The sequence below is a fragment of the Podarcis tiliguerta genome (genome assembly GCF_965153285.1).
Source record: "Podarcis tiliguerta genome assembly, chromosome: 6".
NCBI lineage: Eukaryota > Metazoa > Chordata > Lepidosauria > Squamata > Lacertidae > Podarcis > Podarcis tiliguerta.
In genome coordinates this window covers 84,995,924-85,016,375 of record NC_139539.1, presented here as the reverse complement: position 1 = coordinate 85,016,375, position 20,452 = coordinate 84,995,924, and the positions used below count along the sequence as shown (strand labels likewise).

At 44.7% G+C, this 20,452-nt stretch overlaps 1 protein-coding gene across 6 annotated transcripts in view; it reads right to left on the bottom strand.

Annotated features, from left to right (window-relative positions):
- The window catches only part of LOC310679758 (uncharacterized protein), a 72,856-nt gene that overhangs the window by 32,355 nt on the left and 20,049 nt on the right, over positions 1–20,452 (bottom strand). For 4 of the 6 annotated variants that reach the window (XR_014512492.1, XM_083445425.1, XM_083445423.1 and 1 more), the window contains exon 3: positions 10,141–10,220. Coding sequence is in view for 4 of the 6 variants with exons in the window: in XM_083445425.1 (XP_083301551.1) it covers positions 10,141–10,220 (80 nt within the window). In the remaining 2 variants the exon portion in view is untranslated. Of the gene's footprint in view, positions 1–6,364; positions 6,721–6,775; positions 6,789–10,140; positions 10,221–20,452 lie in introns of those variants that run through there. The other 2 variants (XR_014512493.1, XM_083445426.1) reach the window with 2 other exon arrangements.

Sequence of the window (20,452 nt, the reverse complement as noted above, 5' to 3'; positions counted from 1 at the left end):
CTAGTTCACCAGAACTGGCTTAGTCATGCTGGCCAAATGACCCGGAAGCTGTACGCCGGCTCCCTTGGCCAATAAAGCGAGATGAGCGCCACAACCCCAGAGTCGGTCATGACTGGACCTAATGGTCAGGGGTCTCTTTACCTTTACCTTACTCTTCAGCATCTTAACAGTTTATTGGAAAGAGAATATCAGAATGGAAGCAAAAAGTTTTGGGGTTTTTTTTAACAAGTTCAGCGCCGTGTTCAGAATATTTTACTAGGATTTTCACTGATGTGTGCTTCCCTTCTCAGGTACAGGCTACTATGCTCATAGCAAAATCTGGATAAGGGAGGGGGGTCACACTTGTGAAGAGAAGTTCCTTAGCCCAATCCTAACACACTGCTCACAAGCACCCAGCCTCAGAACCTAGTCTGCATCAAGAGCAGTAGGAGTCCTGGCATCACAGAGAAGCTCAGAGTTTATTGGCAAGGGGTCCCTGGTTTAGATCCAGAAAAGGACTCTTCGTTCAAAAACGGGAGGAGCTCCCCTCCACATGCACTGCTGAGCCAATCAGAGCAGCTGTCACCCATTTGGTCCACCAATCCACTGCCACCCCATCCTGCTAGTTCACCTGGTCGGCCAATCATACCTCATTTGGACGTGTCTAAACCGGGAGCTGTCTGTATTGTGTTTCTGTACTAAAGGTAAAAGCTAAAGGACCCCTGGACGGTTAAGTCCAGTCCAAGGTGACTATGGGGTTGCAGCGTTCATCTTGCTTTCTGGCCAAGGGAGCCGGCGTTTGTCCACAAACAGGTTTCCGGGTCATGTGGCCAGCAGGACTAAACCATTTCTGGTGCAACGGAACACCGTGATGGAAACCAGAGCACATGGAACTAGCTCCATTTTTTATTTTAAAAATATACCATATTTTTCGCTCTATAAGACGCACTAGACCACAAGACGCACCTAGTTTTTGGCGGAGGAAAACAAGAAAAAAAAATATTCTGAATCTCAGAAGCCAGAACAGCAAGAGGGATCGCTGCGCAGTGAAAGCAGCGATCCCTCTTGCTGTTCTGGCTTCTGGGATAGCTGTGCAGCCTGCATTCGCTCCATAAGACACACATTTCCCCTTACTTTTTAGGAGGGAAAAATTGAGTCATAGAGCAAAGAATACGGTAAGATTCCAGCTCCTATAGAATAAAAATTATGAAGCAAAATGTGTTGGCACCATTTGATGAAATTGCTTTATGAAATATGAGCACCTTTCAGTGTGTTTAGCCAACGATTAATGTCGCAAGTATGATTGATGAGTTCTATGGAGAAATTTAGAGTTGCACACATTTCAGGGATGATAATGTCCTTGAAGTTCCTTCTCTAGACAATCAGTGTAGAGTACCTACTTCATTTTTCATCTGTTTGGGTTTTCTTTGCTGCATGTGTTTTCTCTAGACTTGGAGTGGAGAAAGAACTGCCTGGTTTGCTTTGAAGGGACTTAGTGGCTCATTCTGAAGCTGTTGTTTGTTTTGTTTTTCTGTTCCCTGTTAGAGATGTGGTCATTGCCCAGAGAAAATAAATTGAGCAATCCAAGGTTTAGTTGCCCAGTATACAACCGACAGGGACAGCGGGTGGCGCTGTGGTCTAAACCACAGAGCCTAGGACTTGCCGGTCAGAAGGTTGGCTGTTCGAATCCCCGCGACGGGGTGAGCTCCCGTTGCTCGGTCCCTGCTCCTGCCAACCTAGCAGTTCGAAAGCATGTCAAAGTGCAAGTAGATAACTAGGTACCGCTCCAGAAGGAAGGTAAAGGGCGTTTCCGTGTGCTGCTCTGGTTCGCCATGCTAGTCATGCTGGCCACATGACCAAGAAGCTGTACGCCGGCTCCCTCGGCCAATAAAGCGAGATGAGCGCCGAAACCCCAGAGTCGCCCACTACTGGACCTAATGGTCAGGGGTCCCTTTACCTTTATACAACCTACAGGGACAGCAGGTGGCGCTGTGGTCTAAACCACAGAGCCTAGAGCTTGCTGATCAGAAGGTCAGCGGTTCGAATCCCCGCGACGGGATGAGCTCCCATTGCTCAATCCCACCTCCTACCAACCTAGCAGTTCGAAAGCACATCAAAATGCAAGTAGATAAATAGGTACCGCTCCGGTGGGAAGGTAAATGGCGTTTCCATGCGCTCCTCTGGTTCGCCAGAAGCGGCTTACTCATGCTGGTCACATGACCTGGAAGCTGTACGCCGGCTCCCTCAGCCAATAAAGCGAGATGAGTGTCACAACCCCAGAGTTGGTCATGACTGGACCTAATGGTCAGGGAGGAACTAGGAGGAACTAGGTGGAGGAACTAGGTGGAGGAACTAGGAGGAGGAGGAGGAACTAGGTGGAACTAGGAGAGGAACTAGGAGGAGGAACTAGGAGGAGGAACTAAGAGGGACTAAGAGGGACTAGGAGGAGGAACTAGGAGGAGGAACTAGGAGGAACTAGGTGGAGGAACTAGGAGGAGGAGGAGGAACTAGGTGGAACTAGGAGGAGGAACTAGGAGGAGGAGCTAGGAGGAGGAACTAGGAGGAACTAGGTGGAGGAACTCGGAGGAACTTGGAGGAGGGACTAGGAGGGACTAGGAGGAGGAACTAGGAGGAACTAGGAGGAACTAGGTGAGGAGGAACTAGGTGGAACTACGAGAGGAACTGGGCGGGACTAGGAGGAACTAGGTGGAGGAACTGGACAGGACTAGGAGGAACTAGGTGGAGGAACTGGGCGGGACTAGGAGGAACTAGGTGGAGGAACTGGGCGGGACTAGGAGGAACTAGGTGGCAGGACTAGGAGGGACTAGGTGGAGGAACTAGGAGGGACTAGGAGGGACTAGGTGGAGGAACTAGGAGGAGGAGGAACTAGGTGGAACTACGAGAGGAACTGGGCGGGACTAGGAGGAACTAGGTGGAGGAACTAGGAGGGACTAAGAGGAGGAACTAGGTGGCGGGACTAGGAGGGACTAGGAGGGACTAGGTGGAGGAACTAGAAGGGACTAGGTGGAGGAACTAGGAGGGACTAGGAGGGACTAGGTGGAGGAACTAGAAGGGACTAGGTGGAACTAGGTGAGGAACTAAGTGGAACTAGTAGAGGAACTAAGTGGAGGAACTAGGAGGAACTAGGTGGAGGAACTAGGAGGGACTAAGAGGAGGAACTAGGTGGAGGGACTAGGAGGAACTAGGTGGAGGAACTAGGTGGAGGAACTAGGTGGAACTCGGAGAGGAACTCGGAGGAGGAACTCGGAGGAGGAACTAGGTGGAGGAACTATGAGGGACTCGGAGGAACTAGGTGGAGGAACTAGAAGGGACTAGGTGGAGGAACTAGGTGGAGGAACTAGGAGAGACTAGGAGGAACTAGGTGGAGGAACTAGGAGGGACTATGTGGAGGAACTAGGTGGAGGAACTAGGAGGGACTAAGAGGAACTAGGTGGAAGAACAAGGTGGAGGAACTAGTGGAACTAGGTGGAGGACCTAGGAGGAGCTAGGTGGAGGAACTAGGGGGAACTAGGTGGAGGAACTAGGTGGAACTAGGTGAGGAACTAAGTGGAGGAACTGGGTGGAACTAGGTGAAGGAACCAGGAGGACTAGGTGGAACTAGGTGGGACTCGGAGGAGGAACTGAGTGGAGGAACTAGGGGGAACTAGGTGGAACTAGGTGAGGAACTGGGAGGGACTAAGAGGAGGAACTAGGTGGAGGAACTAGGAGGGACTAGGTAGAGGAACTAGGTGGAGGAACTAGGAGGGACTAGGTGGAGGAACTAGGTGGAGGAACTAGGAGGGACTAGGAGGAACTAAGAGAGGAACCAGGAGGAGGGGGAAGTATCAGGAACTAGGAGGAGGAACTAGGAGGAATTAAGAAGGACTAGGAGGAGGAACTAGGTGGAGGAACTCGGAGGAACTCGGAGGAGGGACTAGGTGGAGGAACTAGGTGGAACTCGGAGGAGGAAATAGGTGGAGGAACTAGTGGAACTAGTTGGAGGAACTAGGAGGGACTAAGAGGAGGAACTAGGTGGAGCACTAGGAGGGACTAGGAGGAACTAGGAGGAACTAGGTGGAGGAACTAGGTGGAACTAGGAGGAGGAACTAGGAGGGACTAGGAGGAACTAGGTGGAGGATTTAGGTATGTGGTACATAGGCGTTTGCTGGAATTGCTCTAAAGTTGTGTGGAGTTGAAACTAGGCTTAACTTCTGGGTTGTTTTCCATCTCTAATAAGTCTGTTAACTTGGGGGACATAAGGCATGTTTTTGAAACTTGAGGATGCACCCCACCCCCTATGCATCAGGCATGGGTGGGACCTGGTTACCCATCCCACCCCCAATATATTGCTGTACTGCACCTCCTATAATCTCCATCATTCGCCATGTTAGCTGGAGATGATGAGCAGTACTGTCTCATGACATCTGAAAGGCCACAGATTCCCTCTTTGCTGCCCCACATCCCACTCCGAATAAGAGAGGCTTTACTCCATGGATAGGCAAACTAAGGCCTGGGGGAGGAACCAGTAGAAGGAACTAGGAAGGACTAGGAGGAACTAGGTGGAGGAACTAGGAGGAACCAGGAGGAACTAGGAGGAACTAGGAGGAGGAACTAGGAGGAGGAACTAGGAGGAACCAGGAGGAACTAGAAGGGACTAAGAAGAACTAGGAGAGGAACTAGGAGGAGGGGGAACTAGGAGGAACTAGGAGGAGGAACTGGGAGGAACTAGGAGGAGGAACTAGTAGGAGGAACTAGTAGGAACTAGGTGGAGGAACTAGTTGTTACTCCTGGATTGTGGCTCTACGTGGAGCTGCCCTTGAGATTGACCCAGAAACTCCAGCGGGTACAGAATGCTGCAGCGAGACTCCTTACAGGGTCCTCGCTACGAGATCACATTCACCTGGTGCTATACCAGCTGCACTGGCTCCCGGTGGGGTACAGGATCAGGTTTAAGGTGCTGGTTTTAACCTTTAAAGCCCTATACGGCTTAGGACCCTCGTACCTACGGGACCGCCTCTCCTGGTATGTCCCACAGAGGAACTTACGGTCTTCAAACAAAAACATCTTGGAGGTCCCAGGCCACAGAGAGGTTAGGCTGGCCTCAACCAGAGCCAGGGCTTTTTTGGCTGTGGCTCCGATCTGGTGGAACACTCTGTCACAAGAGACCAGGGCCCTGCGGGACTTGACATCTTTCCGGAGGGCCTGCAAGACAGAGCTGTTCCACCAAGCCTTTGGCCAGGGCACAGCCTGACTCCCTCCTTTGGCAATCTTCGCGGAGCTCTGGCCCAATGGCTGCCATTGGTTTGATTTGAATTAATTTATAATGAATGATTTTAGAGTGTTGTGTTGTTTGTACTGTTGTACTGTTTTATTGTTGTTAGCCGCCCTGAGCCTGGCCTTGGCTGCGGAGGGCGGGATATAAATAAAATTTATTATTATTATTATTTATATCAGCTGAAATTGGGTTTTGCTTTTGCTTTTTAAGTTAGTAGAATTTGTAGAATTGATTTTATTGACTCCCAGTACGTTTCAGAGCACAATTCAAAGTGTTGGTGCTGACCTTTAAAGCCCTAAACGGCCCCGGCCCAGTTTACCTGAAGGAGCATCTCCACCCCCATCATTCTACCTGGATACTGAGCTCCGGCTCCGAGGGCCTCCTGGTGGTTCCCTCGCTGTGAGAAGTGAAGCTGCAGGGAACCAGGCAGAGGGCCTTCTTGGTAGTGGCACCCGCCCTGTGGAATGCCCTCCCATCAGATGTCAAAGAAATAAGCAACTATCTGATGTATAGAAGACAATTGAAGGCAGCCCTGTTTAGGGAAGTTTTTAATGTCTGATGTTTTAATGTATTTTTAATCTTTTGTTAGAAGCCACCATAAATGGCTGGGGAAACCCAGCCAGATTTGGGGGGGGGGTATAAATAAGTTGTTGTTGTTTATTGTTTTTAGAACTTGTTTTCTATACTCAGAAACAAACTGGGAAACTGTTACGTACTGAAGTTCTCACCCTGGGCCAGCAGGGGGATACTGTAGATAGTTATGCAAATAAGGGATCGAAAGTGACGTTCAGTGATTGGATAGTTTTAGAAAGTAGTTACAGTTACGTTGTACTGGATTTCTATATAAGCAGGCTGACTGAACCCTTCAGTTCAGTTCTGTCCTGGCCTGTGAATAAACAAGAGCTGTTTGAAGAATCGCTGTGTCGTCTCATATGTTCACCCACAACTTAACATAAACAGGACAGATAATAAAGAATCAATCTTGTTTATATCCTGAGCTTAGTTTCAGAAAGTTGCTGCATCCAGCTGAAGTTTCATAAATTCAGCCCTCCCTCTCGGTGCATTGCAGCAATCAGGTTACCAGAGCATGCAAGAAAACAGCCAAACCTCTGAATGTGGATTTGCATTTATTAAGCATTCATCTTGATTTGTTTGTGCAGTGTATTCAGGGAGGTTGTACAACACTGACTCTTGACTGGGCTTTCATTCTGATTTATTTCCAAGGGTGTTATAGGATGTTGAAACAGGCAGTTGTTATTCCACACTTCCCACTGCATTTCCAAAAAGGCCTGTTTGTTTTGAAAATGGGTTTGTTGCGCAAAAGCACCAAAACCACTGCATGACCTGAATTTGTTTGTGCTGGAATCCCACCTGCAAAATAGCAACAGCCTATCTGAATGGCGCTTTAACTTGTCATGAACATCTTTGTCTTATCAGGATGGTAGCAATTTTCCCCATTCAGTTCACGACTGATCTCTGGCAGGTCATTCACCCACACAATTGCACAATTGCATAACCTCAGGCTATCCCGAGGCTAAAGAAAAGGCAAAATGAAACCGGGTGTCATCAGACAGAGATGACAGCATGCTCCAAAACTTTGAAGTATGGATAAAAAAGACAGAGGAGTGGAAACCACTTGTGGTAGCCCCAAAATGGAGAACGAGCGAGGTCCCAACTAAAGAAGAACGGCAACTTAAGCTGACGGAATATGTGCAGCTTGCAGACTTAACATACAGAATAAGAGAACAAGAAGGACGTATGTTTAGAGAAGATTGGAAAACGTTTCTTGAATATATAAGGGGAAATTGTGTACACTTGAAAACGTTAGCAGCATTAAGATAAATTCAACAGTGTAAATAAGTTTTGATGAATGTAATAATGGACTACTGAATGGTGTAGTTTATGTAAAATATGCAGGGATTTATGATATGCAAAATGAACCATGGAAAGAGAAGAAAGGAAATCATTATCATTGATATTTGAAGGATGTTTAAATGAGTATTCTAAATTGTAAAACAGAAAATTATATAATTTTACATAATTATATTTTCTGTTTTACATTTTAGAATACTCATTTATAAACATCCTTCAAATATCAATGATTTCCTTGATTCTAAATTCTAAAACATAAAATTATATATATATATATATATATATATGCAGGTTTTGGTGTCCTCGGGTGTCTTCCCGTGTAAAAGTTGGGGTGTCTAGGCGACGTTTCGACGAGGTCTCACTCGTCATCTTCAGGCTGGTGCTTTCGGCTTCTTGTTACTGGAACAGAGCAGGATCTCAGTGTTTGAGTTCCTATAAATACTGTTGAGGAGGTGTGGTGTATAGCCTCCAATGTTCTGGGCAGAGAGGAGGTTCCCAGGCTAGTGTGCCTTTTCTTCTTTTGTTCCTTAATTACTTGAGGGATATCTTGAGTGATTTCTTGAGTGATTTCCTGAATCCCACTTAGGTGGGTCATTAGGTGTGGATTAGTTGCTAAAGCCTTCGTGTCTTGAACTCTTGAACTTTGTGAAGAGTTTTTCTGAGAAGATGGCTGTACTGCACTTGGTTGTGCTCTGGCTTGGCTTCGTGTATAGGGGCGAGCTGTGGTTTTGTGGCCTGTGCCAGCCAGATCTGTGTAGGGATTGCAGGGGGGTGCAGCATCCGGAGGTGCCACCCTGGTTTGGCTACTGGATGGTGTCTGTAATTTATCTGTGGAGAGGGTCTGGGTTTGGGTCTGGTGTGGTTGATTGGCTCAGATATGTTGACGACACCTTTGTAATTTGGCCACACGGGAAGGAAAAACTGGATAGCTTCCTCACACATCTCAACAGCCTACACCCCAAAATACAATTCACTATGGAAATAGAAGCCAACAACCAACTTCCCTTCCTTGACGTCCTAATCTACAAAAAACCTGATGGCTCCCTAGGACACACTATCTACCGGAAAAAAACACACACCAACCGCTACTTACATGCACAATCACACCACCACCCTGCACAAATAAACTCCGTAGCCAAGACTCTCATCTCCAGAACCAAACGCCTGGCTGACGAAGACCACTTGACAACTGAGTTACAGAATCTCTCAAATGTGTTAATTGCCAATGGATACCAGCAAAACAGGGTTACGAAGCTAATCCAAAAAGAAACACCCCCCAAAAACCAAGACACAGAAGAAAACAATGGCATAGCCCTCCTTCCTTATATCAAGGGCACTACAGATAAAATTAGCAAAATCCTCCATAAACACAATATCAAAACAGCCTTTTGCACCAACCAAAAAATAGCCAATATCCTCAGAAACCCCAAGGATAAAATTCAGTTGGAAAACCAAGGGGTCTATGAAATACCCTGCAAAGTCTGCCCAGCCACGTACATTGGACAAACAAACAGACGAATAAATGCACGGATCGCAGAACACAAGAATGCCGTCAAAAAAGAAGAAAAAACTTCCTCTCTTTTCCAACACATGAAAGAAACAGGACACGAAATTAATTTTGCAGATTCCAAATTGCTCTTTAACATGGAACATCACCACAAGAGAATAATCATGGAAGCCATCGAGATAGAGAAACACCCTCACAACATGAACAAGCGTGACGACACATCCCGCTTGCCAGACATCTGGAAATTAGCCCTCCCCACAAAATCTGACACCAGATCCAGAGGCACACAGAACGCCATCACCAATCAACCACACCAGACCCAAACCCAGACCCTCTCCACAGATAAATTACAGACACCATCCAGTAGCCAAACCAGGGTGGCACCTCCGGATGCTGCACCCCCCTGCAATCCCTACACAGATCTGGCTGGCACAGGCCACAAAACCACAGCTCGCCCCTATACACGAAGCCAAGCCAGAGCACAACCAAGTGCAGTACAGCCATCTTCTCAGAAAAACTCTTCACAAAGTTCAAGAGTTCAAGACACGAAGGCTTTAGCAACTAATCCACACCTAATGACCCACCTAAGTGGGATTCAGGAAATCACTCAAGAAATCACTCAAGATATCCCTCAAGTAATTAAGGAACAAAAGAAGAAAAGGCACACTAGCCTGGGAACCTCCTCTCTGCCCAGAACATTGGAGGCTATACACCACACCTCCTCAACAGTATTTATAGGAACTCAAACACTGAGATCCTGCTCTGTTCCAGTAACAAGAAGCCGAAAGCACCAGCCTGAAGATGACGAGTGAGACCTCGTCGAAACGTCGCCTAGACACCCCAACTTTTACACGGGAAGACACCCGAGGACACCAAAACCTGCATTCCTGTACCCGTGAAAATCTACGAAAGCAAATATATATATATATATATATATATATATATATATATATAATATATTATATTATATATATAATATATATAATATTATATTAATAATATAATATTATATTATATTATATTATATATATATATATAATTATAAAATTATATATATATTATATATATATGCAGGGATATATATATATGTGTGTGTGTGTGTGTGTCTATCTATCTATCTATATTCTGTTTTACCATTTAGAATGCTCATTTAAACATATTGTGTGTGTGTGTATGTGAAACCACTTGTGGTGGAACTATATTGCCTATTTGCAATATAGCAAGCAAGTTCTTGTCTTCTACTACCTCCAAAGTTGAAACTAAGAGGGTTACTGTATGTGGGTTTGAGACTACCTGGTTAAACTAGTTTCATTTTACAGTGGGTGATGTTCCATCTCACTGCGAAAGAACTGAAAGCCACACATGACTCTGATTAGATTTGTCTGTCATACATGACCCGTTCCCTTGGAATTTTAAGTGCTTGTTGCTTATTGTTCAAGAAAGCTGATAGTGGTTGGCTGCATGTTAGAGATTCAAATAGGACAGAACCGATAGAAGGAACACTCACCTCCGTATAAGGGAAAGCCACAATAGCAGTCCATTGCCTAACTTTGCTTCGGGTCTGCTGCTTACATCACTCTCTGTTTTCTGACAAAGGAGTAAACAAAGGAACATCATCATGAGTTGTCATTGGATAAAAGGTCAAAGGAAGGCTGGAAACACTAACCATTTAAGGTCACACGGATTTATATTTTTAGTAACCACCAAATTCAAAACTCTTTTTTTCACAACTTTGAAATTCACCAACATTTTCAAACATGAAATGTAAATGGAGGATTTTACCTCAATATTAGAAATTTGACTTTTGATTGGTCATTATGGTTTGATTTTTTTTTTATTTTGGCTAGTATCAAATGTAAAATGCCATAAGAAGGCAGCTCTGTTTGAGGAAGTTTTAAGTGTTTGATATTTTATCACTTTTTATTCTGTTGGGAGCCACCCAGAGTGGCTGGGGAAACCCAGCCAGATGGGAGGGGTATAAATAAATTATTATTATATTATATTTATATTATATTATATTTATATTATATTATATTATATTATATTATTATATTATATTATATTATATTATATTATATTATATTATATTATATTATATTATATTATATTATATTATATATTAGGCTTTAAATGTTATTACATGGAAACAATCAAATAAGGTGCACTGCTAAACACTATTTGATGCCAGCTTATCTGCCCTTAAATACTAAATACCATTGCATGCCAACTGATAAATAAATAAAAGTAGTGAATGCTCAGAGTACTTGATATAAAACTCTGTGATAGTGAATTTGGAGGGGAGATTCACCTCAGCTCTACTCCTGAAGTGTATGGGCCAAGCAAGAAGTGTGTGCTTTTATAGTGAAATAGGCCGGCTACTTTTATATCCGACTAGTGGGGTGTTCCTGGCACTGCCCAGAATTTGTAGAAACTATAAACAAATGTGATTTTTCAATAGTCTGCTATCTTGAATCACAATGGCACCCGGCACCCAAACCTCAATGAAAACAACCACTCCGACCCCAGGAAACTTCAAGCTGAGTTTGGAAACGCTATCTCAAGAGGCAGTCAAACCTACTGTGTGCCAATAAAGTCACACCAAAGTTGCATTTCAGAGCACCATCTTGATTCAAACTGGCACCCAGCATCTGAGTGGGGGCAAAGTCTGCTGCCTCACCTTGGGAACTCTTGTGGTGAGTTTTTTTTTTTTTAATGTTATCTCAAGAGATGGTTGAACCTATGCAAAACAAAAAATCAAGCCAAGTTATGCCAAAGTCTGGCATTCCAATCCAAAAAGAGATTTCTCTCTTTCTCTGTCTCCTCAGAGAAGGAAATCTGATATTGCCTATAGGATGCCCTCCTAAGGGACGCGGGTGGCGCTGTGGGTTAAACCACAGAGCCTAGGACTTGCCGATCAGAAGGTTGGCAGTTCGAATCCCCACGACGGGGTGAGCTCCCGTTGCTCGGTCCCTGCTCCTGCCAACCTAGCAGTTCGAAAGCACATCAAAGTGCAAGTAGATAAATAGGTACCCCTCTGGCGGGAAGGTAAACGGTGTTTCTGTGCGCTACTCTGGTTTGCCAGAAGCGGCTTAGTCATGCTGGCCACATGACCCGGAAGCTGTATGCCGGCTCCCTCGGCCAATAAAGTGAGACGAGTGCCGCAACCCCAGAGTCGGTCATGACTGGACCTAATGGTCAGGGGTCCTTTACCTAAGGGTCCATAAGGTTAAAAGGTAGAGGACCCCTGGACGGTTAAGTCCAGTCAAAGGAGACTATGGGGTTGCGGCGCTCATATCGCTTTCAGGCCGAGGGAGCCGGCGTTTGTCCACTGACAGTTTTCTGGGTCATGTGGCCAGCAGGACTAAACTGCTTCTGGTGCAGGGAAGACCATGACAAGTGCAAGAGTGTCCGGAAACGCCGTTTACCTTCCCACCACAGCAATACCTATTTATCTACTTGCACTGGCGTGCTTTCGAACTGCTAGGTTGGCAGGAGCTGGGACAGAACAACGGGAGCTCACTTCACTGAGGGGATTCAAACCGCCGACCTTCCAATCGGCAAGCCCAAGAGGTTCCGTGGTTTAGACCACAGCGCCATAAGATGGCAGGTTAATAGTTAATTTTTGTATGCCATATTATTGCTTCCAAAAACAACATAGGCAGACAAAATCATAATGAAAAGCATTATGAAGCGGCCACTATCTATGTAATAGTCAAATTTACAGGATAGTATTACAGTACAGTGGTACCTCAGGTTAAGTACTTAATTCGTTCCGGAGGTCCGTTCTTAACCTGAAACTGTTCTTAACCTGAAGCACAACTTTAGCTAATGGGGCCTCCTGCTGCTGCCGTGCCGCTGGAGCACGATTTGTATTCTCATCCTGAAGCAAAGTTCTTAACCTGAGGTACTATTTCTGGGTTAGCAGAGTCTGTAACCTGAAGTGTCTGTAACCTGAAGCATATGTAATGGTTTTCAGTTGATATCTCTCCCCCCGCCCATATCAACATAATTTTCCTGCTGATATAAAATATGACCAATTTTGCTGCCGCAATGTGTGAAATATGTCAACCATTTGCTTGTTGATCTCATTTGTATCTTTAGATGTAATAAAAAAAACAGCTTCCATTCCAGCAGCAGCTGGAGCTGTAATTAGTGTATTCCAAATCTCCCTAAACACGGTTGTAAAGTAATCCATAAATAGCAAGCCTGGTGATTATATCTTTATTAGAAATGCCTCCAGAGAATTTGTTGAATCTGGCAAGGCACGTCCAAGGAATGCAAAATAAACAAAGCAAAAAACAAAATACTACTGCACCAATAAAAATGGCCTGGCTGGTTTGCTCTAATTGCTTTCATAGAAGCCTTTCCCTCCCCCCTTTTTTTTGGAACTAGGAAGTATTAGAACACCTCAAGGAAGGAATGCTTTTTACCCACACCTATTTTTTATGGCCAAGACCCAAACCTGCTTCAGTTTCACTTCTTTATGTTCTCTTTGGGTTATCAGTTATCAATATCCAGTCAATATTAAACATTCCAAACTCTGTTGCGTTTCAAAGATATCAGCTTTGCGTGGATGATGCTAATGGTTAGCTGCAAACTCTGAAGAATTTAGCAAAAATCTATCATCTGCCGGATAATAAATGCTGGAAATGTAAAGAAACTGAAGGCACATTCTTTCACCTTTGGTGGACGTGCCCAAGGATTAAGGCCTTCTGGGAGATGATATATAATGAAATGAAGAAGGTATTTAAATATACCTTTCTGAAGAAACCAGAGGCATTTCTCCTGGGCATGGTTGGCCAATTGGTGTTAAAGAAGGCTAGAACTTTATGTATGCTACAACAGCAGCAAGAATACTTATCGTGAAGTATTGGAAGACACAAGAATTACCCACTCTGGAAGAATAGCAGATGAAGGTGATGGACTATATAGAATTGGCGGAAATGACCGGCAGAATCCGAGACCAGGGAGAAGAGTCAGTGGAAGAAGATTGGAAGAAATTTAAAGACTACTTACAGAAACACTGTAAAATGAATGAATGTTAGAATGATGTTGGATTGAAGTTAAGTGGTTTTTGCTAACAGCAATGTTAAGGAATATGTAAAAATGGATTATTAACGGCTGATAATCTAAAACTACAATATATTAAGATAAAAGATTAAGATAAAATTAAAGAGGGAAAGGATTTGCTGAATTAACCAATTGAAATGGAATACAAGAAAGGGAGGTATGAGGAGGTCAGGGAAATAAGCAAATGAAAGATAAGATATGGAGAGACTGATTTGTTTTTAACTGTTTTTATTTTGTATTTTGTATTTTCCTTTCTTTCTTTTTTTCTTCTCTTTTTTATTCTTTCTAATTTTTGTAATATGTTGAAACCTCAATAAATATCTTTTTTTTAAAAAAAATAGATGACAATCCTAAAGTTTGCTGTGGTGTGTGTGTGTGTGTATGTGTTTTACAGCAATTTCACCCATCATTTGCAGTACCCTGCTGGGTACTAAACAGGTGAAGATGAAGGAATGCTCTTCCTGTCTTCCATCTTCCTCTCGCTTTCTAAAAACACGATTTTCCTACCATTGTTCCCAAACCAAATGAAACAAACAGGTGTCATGGGCTGGGCTGAGGAGAAATAATGGGAACCGGCGAGTGCCGGATTTACGTATAAACTAAACAAGCTATAGCTTAGGGCCCCACTCTCTTGGGACCCCAAATGTTTTTTAAATAATAAAAAAAACAATTTCCAAAATATAAGAGAAAAAACAAATAAAATAAAACCTACAAACAGCAACAGTGTTTTGTGTTGTGTAGGCTCCTATTTGTAATGTTCAAATGGCTTTAGAGACCTATTAGGTCCATAAATTACCATATAGCAAATATTCAACACAAAAAACAGTGACAATTTGTTGTTGACAAAGGACAGCTGGACATATAAAGGGCCCCATTGCCTTCACTAGCTTAGGGCCTCATCAAACCTAAATCCGGCCCTGGAACCGGCCCCCTTCTTCCTGCACCTTCCAGAGAAGAGGAGGACAGTATAGATTTAGAATAGTGGTTTGCAGAAGGTAATAGTTCAGAGGCTGCAGAGGGGAGAAACTAGCCTTGAGAGTACTGTGGTACCTCGGGTTAAGTACTTAATTCGTTCCGGAGGTCCGTTCTTAACCTGAAGCACCACTTTAACTAATGGGGCCTCCTGCTGCTGCCGCGCCGCCGGAGCACGATTTCTGTTCTCACCCTAAAGCAAAGTTCTTAACCCGAGCTACTATTTCTGGGTTAGCAGAGTCTGTAATCTGAAGCGTATGTAACCTGAAGCGTATGCAACCCGAGGTACCACTCTAACAGAACAAAAAACTCAGAGGCAGATAGTGCCTTCCATTGCCTCCCGCAATTTGGTCAAACTCATGCTGGTAGCTTCGAGAACACTGTCCAACCATCTCGTCCTCTGTCGTCCCCTCCTTGTCCAGTCTAAATTTGGCAGACCTTTGCAGGTCTTAAACTAGAAAGTTTCTTTCAGCCACTAATATTTGTAGAAAGGAGGGCAGGAAAATATATGGTACATATTTTTCAGACTTGTTCACAATAGAGTACTCACTTTATATTTATTTTGAAAAAGTGCTTTTCCTATCCTTTACTTCTATGACAGCAATGTTAGGCAAGCATGGGTGGATCTCCAAATATTTTCTCTACAAAGGAGATGGCCTTCAGCTGCTGTATTTTATGGCAAAGCCAAAGGAACATCACCATTTGCATGCATTTTAATGTCTGGGATTACTATATGTTTACAGTTGTAAAAGCCATTTGAATTAGCCACCAGTGATCAAGTACTGGCATTTGAGACGAAAGGGAAAATATTTCTCAGATGGTTCCTGGTGAACATTTGCTCTAAAATTCTTTCCAGTGTGTGTGGGTGACTTTATCCATGCAAACATAGATATAATCCCCTCTCTTCCCTGCCAAACATTGTAGGTCATGGAGCCTTGCTTCTGCTCTATAGCCAGACACCTGGCTGCACCTGTGGGGTTGTTTTTTTTAGGGTAAACTTTCACTAAGCTTGTGTTTTAATTCATGTTGCCTGCTTAGGGAATAATTGGAATAATTGGAAAACACGTTATGCATATAGCCTGAAAAACTACCCTGCACAGAAATGAATGTGGCTCAATTGTACAGCACATGTTTAACTCAGTTGGTTAGAGCGTGATGTTGATAATGTCAGGAGCTCATCCTACACTCGAGTAGGACCCTGGCAGAGACACATGCCCAACTGGCATGTTCTCTCCCTCCTGGTCGATCGTTTGGGAGCTTTAAAAGCTTTCTTCAGCCCGAACATCACAGTGACCGATGCCAACAGACACACTTAGGGATCCACAGAGTTTGTGCAGCTTGTGTAACAGCCCTCAGCAACTCAGCATTTTGGCTAATCTACTTTATTTACATATAAACACACACGGAGCACTGCAACATGGCTCCTTCTCTCTCTAGCATTAGACAGCAAAGACAAAAAGAACAAAGGACAATAGTCCCACTTCACAGAACACAGTAACACAAACATCCTGTCTCCGTCACTTCCCACTTTGTGGAGTCAAAACATATACCGTCATGTGATAGACAACAATCCCATGACTGCAATCATGGAGCAGGAATTCTAACAGATAATGCCAAGTTTGCAGGTTCAATCCCTGTATGGGACAGCTGCATATTCCAGCATTGCAAGGAGTTGGAATATATGAACCTCAGGGTCTCTTCCGACTCTACAATTCTATGATTCTCTGAACACATGGAAGGTCCAAACTTCAGTCCTTAGCATCTACATACTGGGCTGAGAATGATTCCTATTTGAAACTCTGGGGAGCTGCTGCCAGTCAGAATTGACTAGGTATAAAACCTGTGGCGCTCCAGATGTCATCGGACTACAACTCCCATCATCCCTGGCTGTTGGCCATGTTTCTGGAGCTGATGGGGAGTTGGATACCATTAACATTTGGAGTGCCATAGGTTTCCCAAGCCTAGACAATACTGAACTAGATTGATCTGACTGTATGAAACAGCACGTTTCACCCTGCAGTTTCAAAGTATGTCAAACCATATGAAACACAGCACCACTAGGGTTGCCATCTTTTCTTTTAGTGGCCCAACTCTCGTGCCTTTAGCTTGTCTCATGGAAAATAAGCGGATGAGTCTTTTCCTTTAAAAAAAATAAACGAGGAACTCTTCACTTGCTAAATTTCAGCATCTTGTTGTTGTTTGGTTGTTTAGTCATGACCGACTCTTCTTGACCCCATGGATCAGAGCACACCAGGCACTCCTGGCTTCCACTGCCTCCCGCAGTTTGGTCAAACTCACAACACTGTCCCACCATCTCGTCCTCTGTCGTCCCCTTCTCCTTGTGCCCTCCATCTTTCCCAACATCAGGGTCTTTTCCAGGGAGTCTTCTCTTCTCATGAGGTGGCCAAAGTATTGGAGTCTCAGCTTTGGGTTCTGTCCTTCCAGTGAGCACTCAGGGCTGATTTCCTTCAGAATGGAGAGGTTTGATCTTAGGTTCCTCAAAAGGCACATGGGAATAACTGGTACAATGTGGGGACAGTATGTATCCCCTGATCCTGCTAAACTGACATAGGGATGCTTATGTAACTGTTTGACTTGCACTGTATAGAAAAAGCCCGGCGGGTTTGTCTCAGAGCTACAATGCAGTGCTGCCGCTAAGAAAGCTTTGCTGCAAATCCTACAATGTTTTACACCAGCCAGTGAATGAACCCAAAAGCAAGACCACCCAGGTTGGCAAATACGCTTCTATCCTTCCAGTCTTATGATAGTTTGCAGAGAGAAATAATTATTATTGTAAGGCTATTTTGGGTCTTGTGTAGTATTTGGGGCTGGGGAGTTGAAGCAACAAATAAACGTACTTTGTTCTTACAGCAGTCACATTTCTGAGCTTAATTGCTCTAAGATAATGATCAATGCAGCTATTTCGGTTGCTTCAGTTAGATAATGTCTTAATAAGGAGCTTTTCCCACTTCAAAAACGAATTCATAATAGCCTACAGCTGGCAATTTAGAAGAAGCCTCCGAGGCCAAAGGGCAGGGGTTTGAAACAGGCTGTAGCCTGTGGTTGTCATCCTAGATATCCATTATTATGTCTAGCAGAACTGCAACGTAATAAATTTGCACAATTTGTGGCATGTTACTTGCCCCCATGTTTTTGCCACTATTTGTGTGCATGCACTTGGAGTTCCCACTTTCTAGTTGAGGCTCATTTGCGTCTTGATTATGTTTGCCCACTGTTGTCCACCAGGTCACAGCACTGGTAGGCTAGACTCCACCCCAAACCTACCCACGTGTGCACAACTCTCCCCCTATTTTCATTTATGGAGGTCAAGGAGGTATACGATTGACTTGTAGGTGGTTGCCTATCCACAGTCTAAAGGTAAAGGTAAAGGGACCTCTGACCATTAGGTCCAGTTGTGGCCGACTCTGGGGTTGCGGTGCTCATCTAGCTTTATTGGCCGAGGGAGCCAGCGTACAGCTTCCGGGCCATGTAGCCAGCATGACTAAGGTGCTTCTGGCAAACCAGAGCAGCGCACGGAAATGCCGTTTACCTTCCCGCTGGAGTGGTACCTATTTATCAACTTGCACTTTGACGTGTTTTTGAACTGCTAGGTTGGCAGCAGCTGGGACTGAGCAATGGGAGCTCACCCCGTCGCAGGGATTCAAACCGCCAACCTTCTGATCGGCAAGTCCTAGGCTCTGTGGTTTAACCCACAGTGCCACCCGCGTCCCATGTACAGTCTAGGCAAAGGTAAAAGGTAAAGGACTGCTGGATGGTTAAATCCAGTCAAAGGTAAATATGGGGTTGCAGCATTCATCTCACTTTCAGGCTGAGGGAGCCGGCGTTTGTCCACAGACAGCTTTCCGGGTCATGTGGCCAGCATGACTAAACTCCTTCTGGCGCAACGGAAACACCGTGACTCGACTTGAAGTGGTAGCCACTCAGGTGTTGCACATAGTCTTCAATCACAATCTTGATGGTCTCTACTGTTTCCCCACAGAAAAGAAAAGTCAGCCAGAGTTTTCATTTCCTAAACAATAAAAGGGTAAAGCACCCCTGGATAGTTAAGTCCAGTCAAAGGAGACTATGGGGTGAGGCACTCATCTCTCTTCAGGCCGAGGGAGCCGGTGTTTGTCCACTGAGAGCTTTGCGGGTCAGGTGGACAGCAGGACTAAACCGCTTCTGGCGCTTGTGATGGAAACCAGAGTGCATGGAAACACTAGTTGCCTTCCTGTCGCAGCGATACCTATTTATCTCCTTGCACTGGCGTGCTTCCGAATTGCTAGGTTGGCAGGAGCTGGGACAGAGCAACGGGGGCTCACCCTGTTGGGCGGATTCGAACCACCGATCTTCTGATCGGCAAGCCCAAGAGGCTCAGGGCTTTAGACCATAGCGCCACCCACCAGATCCAGAACTACTTTGCAAAGTTGCTGCATTATGTGCCTTTAGATTACACCTATTAGATGACAGTACCAGCAACTTTAAAAAGCTAACTAATCCAGTGATCGGTAGCTGAACATAAAATCATATGTCACAGCCACTTGCAGTGTAGAAGAAATAGAAACAGAGTTCAGATTTATTCATCGTGTCCCTGCTCACAAGGAAGGAAATTTTATAAACGTACATGTACACCCATTAGATTAGTATTCATGATCCCCACCTTGGACAGTAGCTCTGACTCCCACCTAATGTGATGGTGCTAGCCAGGTTCAAAGGATCAACACCGAAAGCCATGGAAGGCCTAGATTCAGGTGCAGGCCCTAACTCTGGCCCTGCCAAGAGGACCCTGAGCAGCTATCAGAGAGACTACAACTCTGACACTCCCAAGGAACCAACCACTGCCTCCTCTAGGACCCTTTCCTGGAATATTGATGGCACAGGCGAGGAGGAAAGAAATAATGGTGAATAGATGCAGGGCTAGACTACAGGTAAGAAGGCTGGCTTTTTAAGCTCACCTTTCTCAAGGGAAGAGAATGAGATGTGGTAATGTGAACTGAGAAGTATAGAAGGATGCATGTGGGTTTCAGGCACTGTTGAAGCAAGCTGTGTCCAGGGCAGCTGTCTACCAGCTCCATCTGGTATGCAGTCAGAGACCCTACCTGCCCACAGACTGTCTTGCCAGAGTGGTGCGTGCTCTGGTTATCTCCTGCTTAGACTACTGCAATGAGCTCTATGTGGGGCTACCTCTGAAAGTGACCTGGAAACTACAATTAATCCAGAATGTGGCAGCTAGACTGGTGACTGGGAGTGGCCGCTGAGACTATAGAACACCGGTTCTGAAAGACCTACATTGGCTCCCAGTATGCTTTTGAGCACAGTTCAAAGTGTTGGTGCTGACCTTTAAAGCCCTAAACCAGGCTTCCTCAACCTCGGCCCTCCAGATGTTTTGAGACTACAATTCCCAGCATTCCTGACCACTGGTCCTGCTAGCTAGGGATCATGGGAGTTGTAGGCCAAAAACATCTGGAGGGCCAAGCTTGAGGAAGCCTGCCCTAAACGTCCTTGGCCCATGACACCTGAATGTGTTTGCTGTTATGTTACCCACAGCAAGTGTTGATAACATAAAAACATATGCACAGATCTTGAACTACTCTTCTATGTTTGTATGGGCACCCCACGCCAATTCAATTCCCAGATGCTTTTACACTAATGGCATTTTAAGAAGCAGATACACACATGATATGTTACTTGTACTCTATACATTTGCTGTAGTGGTGTTAAAATAAATGTTTGCTATGTAACAGCTAACAGATTGAGGTTGAATCCTGACAAGACAG